General features: G+C 41.7%; 1 protein-coding gene across 2 annotated transcripts in view; it reads right to left on the bottom strand.

The window, feature by feature from the left end:
• The window catches only part of LOC121544831 (protein jagged-2-like), a 36,721-nt gene extending 27,020 nt beyond the window's left edge, over positions 1–9,701 (bottom strand). For both annotated transcript variants that reach the window (XM_041855022.1, XM_041855023.1), the window contains exons 1-2: positions 9,406–9,701; positions 8,530–8,850 (exon numbers count right to left, since the gene is read on the bottom strand). In XM_041855022.1, the coding sequence (XP_041710956.1) occupies positions 8,530–8,850; positions 9,406–9,474 (390 nt within the window). In that variant the 5' untranslated portion in view covers positions 9,475–9,701. The remainder of the gene's footprint in view (positions 1–8,529; positions 8,851–9,405) is intronic.
• Positions 9,702–12,163: the final 2,462 nt, after the last annotated feature.

The following is a 12,163-nucleotide window of genomic DNA, read 5'->3' as shown; positions in this document are numbered from 1 at the left end:
TGCAGTCACATTATAAAATAATTTTCCACATGGTACAGTAGGTCTTGGGTTATCTTTGCCAATTTAGTGATTAACACACATCTCTTTTCATTCTAACATCTCAGATTATTCTGACACAAAGATTACAAGCAATGAGAACTGGCATGGCAGCATGCTCAAATTCTACATATATGCACCAAGTAGTGAGTGCCCATGATGATATCCTGATAAAGACTAAGCCTGACACCCTCTTTCTCTGTGACACACTATCTGTATTAGAACTGCCATCCCTCTCTACAGAGCAGCATTGTCTTTAGTTTTACCAGGACATCAATGCAGTCATAAATCAGCCTCCTCTGCCAACAGCCCGTCACTTCAGACAGGAAACCCAACACCATCTTCTCTCTCTCTTTCTCCATCCCTCCACTTGTTTTTATAACACAATAAATGTAGATAAAAGCATAGGTATAAACTCATTGTTTGGCCTGAAAGGCTCAGTGACAAAAGGGAAGCCTCCTTTTCTCCAAGGGCTTGTAAAACTGATAACCCAGGTTGGGAATACCCCACTCAATCAGCACAGCAGAGCAAACTCAGCTGAGTTTAAGACCCCAATCACTATCATCATGTATTCTTGCATGTATTCTTGCACATGTATTAATGTGCACTCACTGGACTGGCAAACTGTGAGGCTCTCACGCAATAAGCACACACACACAAACGGCCTGAAACTGCTGGACGATAAATTGGAGTTAAATCCAGAATTTACAGGGGTTCCCTGCAACAACAAGAATTTAGTAACTAGGCTACCAACTGAGACACAGGTTCCAGATGTTGTGATCATTGAGAAACTCTGATATGGATGAACCCTCACCCCCTTCACCCCAGAGGAGAGAGCAGTGTTGCAACAGCATTCCTGAGTTCCTGTGACACACAGACAAGCTCACTGAATCCCTCAACTGGGTCATTCCACCATTTCAGTGCCTTTTGAGAAGTGTAAATTGGTAAAGTTTCTGTCATTCTGTCATAATGAGCACATGTTCAACTTCATTAAAAAAACATGTTTTCCCATTTCAAGAGGTTAATCTCTTAAGAATCGGACCCTTTTTTCAATTTTCGCCTAAAATGACATACCCAAATCTAACTGCCTGTAGCTCAGGACCTGAAGCAAGGATATGCATATTCTTGATACCATTTGAAAGGAAACACTTTGACGTTTGTGGAAATGTGAAATTAATGTAGGAGAATATAACGCATTAGATCTGGTAAAAGATAATACAAACAAACAAACATGTGTTTTCTATTTTGTTGTTGTTGTTCCATCTCTTTGAAATGCAAGAGAAAGGCCACAATATAATATTGCAGTTTAGGCGCAATTTAGATTTTGGCCACTAGATAGCAGGTGTGTGTGTGCAAAGTTTCAGATTGATCCAGTGAAGCATTGCAATACTGGACTATTTGTATCAAGTCTGCCCAAATGTGCCGAATTGGTCAATTGATACATTTTCAAGTACATACCTATAGAGAACATACAAAAATGATATGGTAATAGAAAATGTAAGTTTACACACTCCCAGGAATGTCATACATGATGGATCATTAGCTTATACACTAACTTTCACACATCTAGATGGCAGGGTGGGTGTGGAGCCAGAGACAGCAGGGGTTCAAACTGTAGAACCCAGTTCCTACATTTGAATATAAAAATGGATTTTATCAAACAAAACTATGCTACATTTGATCTCTGGGACCCTTAGGATGACAAATCAGAGCAAGATCACTGAATGTAAGTACATTATTTACCTTCAGAGGTGAATGTATCAAACCAGATGCCGTGATAATTTTTTGTTGTTGTTGTGCACTCTCCTCAAACAATAGCTTGGTATTTTTTCACTGTAATAGCTACTGTAAATTGGACAGTGCAGTTAGATTAACAAGAACTTAAGCTTTCTGCCCATATAAGACATGTCTATGTCCTGGAAAGTTTGCTGTTACTGACAACAGTCATGCTAATCACATTAGTGCACGTTAGCTCAACCATCCTGTATATGGGACACCCATCCCGTAGAGGTTAAATAAATAAAAAATATATAGTAAGTGCCTATCAAGTGCCAAATAAAGTAACAGGGTTGACCGTAAAGGGTTGACAATTGATCTTAAATCAGCCATAAATCCCCTTGTGACAGGGGGAATGGAAGCTTGTTGTGTGCAACAGTGAGTGGCAATTAATGTTAAATTGTTAAAACATTTATATCCTGTCTATCTAGGGTTAGGCTCGAACCGCTCCATTTTCCACCACAGAACACCAGAAAATTGCCAAAAAGAGTCAAACCAGCTCACTTGCTTTTACACTATGATTTGACTAGATGTTCAATGTTTCTTTTGAAAAAAATATTTTAAAAGGAATAGTTTCACCATATTAAAACAAGAATTCAGTTCACGTAATAGGGTTGACCTTAAAATGAGGGACAGATGGAAATGAATCACTAATCAAATGAAATAAATAATAATCTTCAGAAATGTATTTGTCAAAGCAACAAAATAGGGCTTTACAATGATGGTGAAACTTGAAGAAATGTTGGGGTTAAGTGGGTTAAAATCTTCCTAGAGGTGACTCAGGGTTGACAGAGGGATATGTCAAAATGCTGAATTTTGGCACTTTAGCAAGTCTTCATTCATATGAAAAATCTGATTTATTGAATTCTCCATATGGTCTAAATTAAAGGACACTTCATTTAATATAACAGGCTTTTGAAATTCAATATTGGTGCACAATTTCAATTTAAAATATCAAAGGAATGCAAAAGTTACACATTTCGTGGAACGACCCCACTACAGTCAATTATGACCTAACCATTTCACGATCAAAAATACAACCTGATGACAAATTATCATCATATTTCACCACCAGAGTATAAGACAGACATGCATACAAAATGCCATACAATGCTATTACAGTGGGCATCTGCTGAAGTTAGGTATTGGGATAGAGAGCTGTGGTGTGTAGAGGGAGGTTTCAGTTAATGATATACATAAAGTCTAGGATTTAATTAGACCTGAACACAAAGCAGCAGAGGGAGGGAGGGAGGGAGGGAAGCTTTGCTGTAGTCCTCCTGGATTGGTGGGCTGGCTGGCTCCAGCAGAGCTCCACCAGCCATGTGAACAGGCACTGTAGGCAAGTGGAAATGAAACTTACTGGCTGTGTAATAACATGCTTTAATTACAGCTGCACTGAGCTCAGCAGCACCTGGCTGCAATACATGCATTTCATTAGCATTTATCACACACATGCACAAGCAAATGGGTGCACAAGCGCATACACACAAACACATGGATGGGGAAGCAAGCACACACGCCCAAGCACACACACACATGCACAAAAACAGGCACGCATGCACACACACCCACAGAATAAAACACACAAGCAAATAACAAATCAATCAATCTGCTATCCCATCCCCCAACCTCATAAGAGTGTCTCCAACACATCAAACACGCAGCCAGTAATCAGACATTTTACACGGCTGGGCTTCAGGCAAAATCAGGTAATCTAAAGTGGAACCAGAGGAAATCACTCGAATCGGGTCATGGCGGCAGGAGAAAGATGAGCAGGCCTTTCCTGACCACAATTAAAGGAGCACAGGGCTTTAAACAACACTATCCCTCGCCTTGCCTTCCCTCACACACACACTCACGTAATCTCTCCCATCTAGAGAAGCGCAACCAAGGCTTTTAGGCTTATTAAAGTGACCTAGAGACAGAGAGGAGGGGTAGGAAGCAGGGACAGAGGATGAGATGTCGTGTAGCACGTCAACCCAACAACAACACCCTAATACTGTATGGCCTCTGACTGACATCAGCCCTCTGACAAGATTCGCTTCAGCTACCATGGTCATTCAAACTAAACCCTATCACAATAAGTGATTTTGTTGATAGGGCTGGTATCGTATAACCGTATAACCGATGGTTATGGATGAAGACTGTCATGAAAATAAATTTGTAAAAATGAAATAATAATAATAATTTAGGGGGTGGAACAAACCGCTGACCGACTGACTGGACGGCCAGACATTCGTGCGGTTGAGTTTGTTTCTGCGGTAACATGGACTCTTAACAACGGGATGAAACTTTGTTGCTCCTTGCTGAAACAAGCAAGGTGTTGTAGCATACCAGTCTTCGGTTGCCTAGGCAATGCCCCCCACAAAGCAACAGCAGCACACATAAAAATAGAATGAATAGAACATGCTTGGAACCACTAACGCTGGCAATTTTACTGGTAAACTCATGGGTATACTCGCAATGGCTGCCTTGTATTGTAATGCAATAATTTCCATGGTAATGTAGAATGTTTATTCAAATGATGTTAACTCATGCAAAGGAATGTATTTTTGTTAATGTCAGTTGAATTGAATCAATAAATCACAGCACATATTGATGGCTACACTTCCTGCTTTTACTTCCTGCTTTTACTTCCTGCTTTGCTCCTATACAGTGGGGAGAACAAGTATTTGATACACTGCCGATTTTGCAGGTTTTCCTACTTACAAAGCATGTAGAGGTCTGTAATTTTTATCATAGGTACACTTCAACTGTGAGAGACGGAATCTAAAACAAAAATCCAGAAAATCACATTGTATGATTTTTAAGTAATTAATTTGCATTTTATTGCATGACATAAGTATTTGATACATCAGAAAAGCAGAACTTAATATTTGGTACAGAAACCTTTGTTTGCAATTACAGAGATCATACGTTTCCTGTAGGTCTTGACCAAGTTTGCACACACTGCAGCAGGGATTTTGGCCCACTCCTCCATACAGACCTTCTCCAGATCCTTCAGGTTTTGGGGCTGTCGCTGGGCAATACGGACTTTCAGCTCCCTCCAAAGATGTTCTATTGGGTTCAGGTCTGGAGACTGGCTAGGCCACTCCAGGACCTTGAGATGCTTCTTACGGAGCCACTCCTTAGTTGCCCTGGCTGTGTGTTTCGGGTCGTTGTCATGCTGGAAGACCCAGCCACGACCCATCTTCAATGCTCTTACTGAGGGAAGGAGGTTGTTGGCCAAGATCTTGCGATACATGGCCCCATCCATCCTCCCCTCAATACGGTGCAGTCGTCCTGTCCCCTTTGCAGAAAAGCATCCCCCAAAGAATGATGTTTCCACCTCCATGCTTCACGGTTGGGATGGTGTTCTTGGGGTTGTACTCATCCTTCTTCTTCCTCCAAACACGGCGAGTGGAGTTTAGACCAAAAAGCTCTATTTTTGTCTCATCAGACCACATGACCTTCTCCCATTCCTCCTCTGGATCATCCAGATGGTCATTGGCAAACTTCAGATGGGCCTGGACATGCGCTGGCTTGAGCAGGGGGACCTTGCGTGCGCTGCAGGATTTTAATCCATGACGGCATAGTGTGTTACTAATGGTTTTCTTTGAGACTGTGGTCCCAGCTCTCTTCAGGTCATTGACCATGTCCTGCCGTGTAGTTCTGGGCTGATCCCTCACCTTCCTCATGATCATTGATGCCCCACAAGGTGAGATCTTGCATGGAGCCCCAGACCGAGGGTGATTGACCATCATCTTGAACTTCTTCCATTTTCTAATAATTGCGCCAACAGTTGTTGCCTTCTCACCAAGCTGCTTGCCTATTGTCCTGTAGCCCATCCCAGCCTTGTGCAGGTCTACAATTTTATCCCTGATGTCCTTACACAGCTCTCTGGTCTTGGCCATTGTGGAGAGGTTGGAGTCTGTTTGATTGAGTGTGTGGACAGGTGTCTTTTTTATACAGGTAACGAGTTCATACAGGTGCAGTTAATACAGGTAATGAGTGGAGAACAGGAGGGCTTCTTAAAGAAAAACTAACAGGTCTGTGAGAGCCGGAATTCTTACTGGTTGGTAGGTGATCAAATACTTATGTCATGCAATAAAATGCAAATTAATTACTTAAAAATCATACAATGTGAATTTCTGGATTTTTGTTTTAGATTCCGTCTCTCACAGTTGAAGTGTACCTATGATAAAAATCACAGACCTCTTCCTGCTTTGTAAGTAGGAAAACCTGCAAAATCGGCAGTGTATCAAATACTTGTTCTCCCCACTGTAGGTACACTCGCAATGGCCGCCAGTCCACCCATTATGCCATCATTGACTATTCATTATATTTCTATGGCAGCACATGCAGGCTGGCCAATTACCCTCTTCCAAAACTCCAGGACCGTCACAGCGCTACTTGTTGATTCCACCTGAATTGTACTTAGAAAATGAGACATTTTATCCAACTAGTATACAACTAAGCATCAGAATCAGTGCCAACAGACCAGAGACTTTATGCTTATGCACCTCTGTATCATCATCCTCGCCAAACAAGGGTATCTCACTTTGAGTTCAGTGATATTTTCCATCATCAGTGTCATGTTAATACGCATGAGTTATGCACCCCTTTACGACATGATAGTTAACCAGACAGAAAGGAAAAGGACATCCTTGTGTCCAAGCCTAAGTTCTACCTCTGTATCGCCCAAGCACAGCCTGGTTAAAGCTGACAGAGTCTCACAGTGAAAGGAAAAATATGGGCAGGGTTAGAGGGGCAGGGAAACAACCACGAAAGTGGAGAGTTACAGCCCCTGGTCCATGTGATTTACTCCCATGGGGGGATGGAAGGACAGACTACCTCTAAATATACCACGAATAGGAGAATAAGGAGGACCAGGGAGCAAATTAAATGGATTTTGTTATCGTGGAGTCAAACACAGAGTCTTAAGTGACTGAAGAGCCGGGTGTGTCCTAAAAATACCTCTCCCTCATGAGTCGTGACTGAATTCTCACAGAGGAAAAATAAGAGGCAGCCTCTCTCTCTTTACCGGCATCCCTCCCTCCCTCCATTTCATGAGAAAGATGTCATTAAAGACCCAAACAGCCCGAGGGGTTAACCATGAGGAAATGATCATTGAGTGGCAGAACAAAGGCTTTTTTCTCTTTAATTCATGTCAGGAGCTCGTGGCCCAGATATTCTGACCATTCCGTCATAGGCTACAGGGCATGCCTTGATAATATGAACTCTATTAGGGTTATCAGTCAACAACATACCAGTATGCTGTATCTGTCGTTTACTACAGAGGTCTGTCATTTGCTTTGAAAGCAAACTGGGTAGCTTTTCTTTTTCATGTAAAAATACATGTGGAAAGAAAGGGGTCACTAAGACTATTAGGGATCTCCTAGCAACTGACAGCAAGCCACAAATCAAATTTAAACTGCAGCTGTCATGTAGTGTTAGGAGTGTGATGTTGCTGGCCAGCTTAGCACACCCTGGTGGTTTCAGGCCCAACACTAAAAGTACACAACACTTGACATGCTGCTACACTAAACCAACAGTTACAGTTGTTAATGGGAGAAAACATTATTTACCGTCTTCTGGACTTTTAAAAACAATTTTGAGACCAATGTCTGGTAATTGAAGAGCACATCCACTAATATGCCCTTGACTGGCCCATCACAACAATGGAAAACTTCAAAGGGTTATCTCAGCTCTACAATCCACTCTTTTGTCCTGTGTACATTGAGGATAATACTGACCCGCTGAATGGAGTATAACAGACAGGCCAGTGAACCTGAGAGGCCAGAGGTAAAGGCATCCCCTAGCTCAGATGTATAGGGATCTTCTAGAATCTTCGCTTGTTTGAGTATAGTGGTGACACCGATATCCATCCCCTATGGGATCTTTGCTTATTTGAGTAGTGTTGACACCGATATCCACTCCCTATGTCACACACAACTTAGTGGTAACCGTATCTGCCCATGGCCCAAGTTACTACTTCCATCTTTCCCTACCCTGACAGCTGACCATGAGGAGTGATGAATGGATAGGTCACACAGCCAACCAACCATACAACAATCCTCCCATTTCTAGTCCAAAAGGAGCAGAGGAATTTTGTTAATGAGGAGAGGTATTTGTTCAACATCACTCTTGACGACTTGCGAGCTTCCATGTCTATGTGCTGGACTATAGCCCTATCTCTGTTTGGTAGAAGCAGCCAAATATATGAATAGCAGATTATTACTATGTTACTATGATGATGCACGAATTAGTGATTGAGACCACCATGTGCACAATTGAACTGTGTCAGCAATTTCGATTTTCAGACCTTAGGAGAAAGGCACGTGTAGCCAGTGATTTATGGATTCAAATCAAAAGCAAAGGTAATACATGTCATTTGAAAAGTTACGAGAAAAAGTGTATGTGTTCTTGACATTCGTGCTGCGTAAAATAGGCATACAAAAAAGGCGTTTTCTTCAAACGCACTAGGCCAGATACCATTTCTACCATTATTTGTACATGAGAATACGTTTTACACCTTATTACGCACAGACAAGTCTCATAAACCGAGGTGCTCTCCAAAGTCGCCAAGTGGCCACTGGCAATAAAGATGGCACACTCACAACCTCATCCGGTTTGGACTTGGCTAGTGACTATATTTTACTATTAATGAGTAAATGAATAATAGCAGGCCATATGCAGTGGATGAACATATGTAATAATGACGTATCGTCAACTTACCGGCCAAGCGAACTGGAATGGGATGACAATCATTCCACCATCGTTGTTTCGGTTTTGGTTGTTTTTGGCGCTCTTCAATTGAAAAGTATTCCCACCGATAACGTTAGTAGATCCAGTTCCATAGCTGCACACGCCTGTGGTCGTGACCTCCGTTTGGTATTCCTTTAGACACACTCTGAAGTACGTATCACATTCATCCCTGCTACAGCGGAGATCCTGCGCGTTCCTTTCTCCGTCGCAGCAGTCCCCGTCCGACAACTCACCGTTTGCGTTCTGTACAGCAATCAGCTGCAGCTCAAAATAGCCCGAGGACTGGGACACCTATAAATAACATTTGAATAGAAAATAAATACATGAAGCGCGTACCATTTTAAGTAGGCTACAGTAGGTTATGCATGTCGCACACCTGAACTTTTATTTTAGATTTTTTTTTTAGATGTTTCAGTCTGAATGTTTTTCCACACATCATTTTTTTGTGATGTTAGTGGTGTTAGACATACTTGCACATTATATTTCTAGTAGGTGGAGAGGTTTTGGGCAATTTTTTGTTTTTAATTGATAATTATTTTATATGATTTATACAAAAAAAATATGTTTTTTAAACATCCGATTTTTACCCACGGAAACGGATACCTAGATTAGCCTATACCACATGCCTTGATCCAAGACAAGAAGAATGCTAAACGAATTCATCCACAAGGACGCTCTAAAGTAGAATTCCACGATCACATGATTTAACTACGTAATTTCATTAGGAATGGAATTCTAAAAATTAAATTCACAAATTGAATGAGACCTCGTTGTGTACATGAGCCACTCGCCTAACTGCTGATCAATTCGTTTGACCTGTCAATATAAAAAGAAAAAAGTTCTCACCTCAGTCCACACCATCAGGAGAAGACACACTATTGAGAGACAATTCGAAATCCCCATACAATTCCACATGTCTCCGTTTGATCAGTGTAGGCTACCATTAGGAAAAAATGTCTTTATTTCTAAGAAACTGCCGTTGACTGGTGATTGTATCCTCTTCTCCTGGCATGCACGATGTGAAAGCGTGATATATCCCTCCTACTATCTCTCCGAATGAAGGAGAAACATAAGATGCGTACTACTAGGGACAGCCGAGACAGCGCACTGCTGGTCCACACCAGAAAAACGACTTTCCTCCACCGTTCGAATCACTCAACAGCAAGGCAAGCGATCCGTTTCACTCAAGGTTTCACTGCTGAAGCCAAGACCGGGTATAGCTCTTTGATTGACAGCTAAACAAACCATTTGCAAACTCTTGGCTCAAACAGTTGTTGAGGAACCGCCACGAGCCAACCATAGAGGTGGGGGGCGGGGTGTCATACAAATGACGCCTGAGTTTGATAAGTTTATGATCAGAAAACATAGTTTGTCTTCACATATATTTGTATGTTTTTCCTTTTCAAGATCAGTCCACAGTTTTTATACCTGACTATTTCTTACGAACAATGCTTGCTTATGTTACTACAGAATAAAGCCTGAAGTTACAGTGCAATTGTTGATTGTTGCAAAAATAGCCTGGCATGATATAAGTGGCTTGACTCAATTGTCAATATTTACAATTACAAGACATTGCTGTCCAAAGTATGTGGAGAGTGGTCCAAGATACAGGTACAGGACACCAGAGAAGGCATCTTCTCTTACATGTAAGTAGAGAAACACATGTCTATCAGCGCCCTCTACTGTTTATGTTGCAGGACCCCTGGGTTTAGCTCTACACCCACAATTAATTCATATACCTTATTATGTTTTATTAGGAGGACACACTAAGTAGCCTGCATATAGGTCAAGAGTAAGACCATACACACACGTGGCACTCAGAAGACACTTATAGTATTGTTGTACAATTAATGACAAGTCCTGCACACACTTGAAAAGAGAGACTGGAAATAACAGCCCCAAAAAAATCTTACTCATTCAGATGTCCATTAGGTACCCATGAACTCTATTGTGTGCCTTAAGTACATTTCTCAGTTCTCTCTTAATGAAATTGTTCAAGCTTGCCAAAGAATAGCCAGGAAGAACATTGATTTCATGTTTTGACCCCCGTTCACACATACTCTGCATGCATTCTTGATGTGCAATGACTTGAAGAAAAGGTGACAAAGTAAGATGATTTTTGCTTTCTCCCCATTCAAATCAAATCAAATCAAATTGTATTTGTCGCATGCGCCGAATACAACAGGTGTAGGTAGACCTTATCGTGAAATGCTTACTTACAAGCCCTTAACCATTTTTAAGAAAATAAGAGTTGAGAAAATATTTACTAAATAAACGTAAGTAAAAAAAAAGTTACACAATAAAATAACAATAACGAGGCTATATACAGGGGATAACGGTACTGAGTCAATGTGCGGGGGTACAGGTTAGTTGAGGTAATTGAGGTAATATGTACATGTAGGTAGGAGTACAGTGACTATGCATAGATAATAAACAGTGAGTAGCAGCAGTGTAAAAACAAGGGGAGGGGACAATGCACATAGTCTGGGTAACCATTTTATTCATTGTTCAGCAGTCTTATGGCTTGGGGGTAGAAGCTGTTAAGGAGCCTTTTTGACCTAGACTTGGCGCTCCAATACCGCTTGCCATGCGGTAGCAAAGAGAACAGTCTATGACTTGGGTGGCTGGAGTCTTTGACAATTTTTTAGGCCTTCCTTTGACACCGTCTAGTATAGATGTCCTGGATGGCAGGAAGCTTGGCCCCAGTGATGTACCTGGCCCTACGCACTACCCTCTGTAGTGCCTTGCGGTCGGAGGCCGAGCAGTTGCCATACCAGGCAGTGATGCAACCAGTCAGGATGCTCTCGATGGTGCAGCTGTAGAACCTTTTGAGGATCTGAGGACCAATGCCAAATCTTTTCAGTCTCCTCTTCACGACTGTCTTGGTGTTTTTGGACCATGTTAGTTTGTTGATGATGTGGACACCAACGAACTTGAAGCTCTCAACCTGCTCCACTACAGCCCTGTCGATGAGAATGGGGGCTTGCTCGGTCCTCTTCTTTTTCCTGTAGTCCACAATCATCTCCTTTGTCTTGATCACGTTGAGGGAGAGGTTGTTGCACTGGCACCACACGGCCAGGTTTCTGACCTCCTCCCTATAGGCTGTCTCGTCATTGTCGGTGATCAGGCCTACCACTGTTGTGTCATCTGCAAACTTAATGATGGTGTTGGAGTTGTGCCTGGCCATGCAGTCATGAGTGAACAGGGAGTACAGGAGGGGACTGAGCACGCACCCCTGAGGGGCCCCCGTGTTGAGGATCAGCGTGGCGGATGTGTTGTTACCTACTTTTTTATTTATCACAGTTTTCTTTAACCAATTATGTTCTTTAATGCAAGGCCGACAGACAAGATCCTTACTTTTTCCCCCTTCCACCTTCCTCTTCCATTTTTGCGGTAATGCTGCAATTATTTGGTTGAAATTTTGGGTAGAGCAGACATTTCCATATGTTTTTGTTAGCTGCATTTGCAACATAACTCCACCAGTCCTACCGATGATATAATTTACGAAGATTATAAATTTTTTAAACATTTTGTCAAAAAAAAATGTTTTTTTATCAATTAGAATATTTGAGTTTAACCACAATATTTGTTGCATTATTTGTTC

Source organism: Coregonus clupeaformis, chromosome 29 (genome assembly GCF_020615455.1).
Source record: "Coregonus clupeaformis isolate EN_2021a chromosome 29, ASM2061545v1, whole genome shotgun sequence".
Lineage (NCBI taxonomy): Eukaryota > Metazoa > Chordata > Actinopteri > Salmoniformes > Salmonidae > Coregonus > Coregonus clupeaformis.
This window is presented reverse-complemented; position numbering and strand designations above follow the sequence as displayed.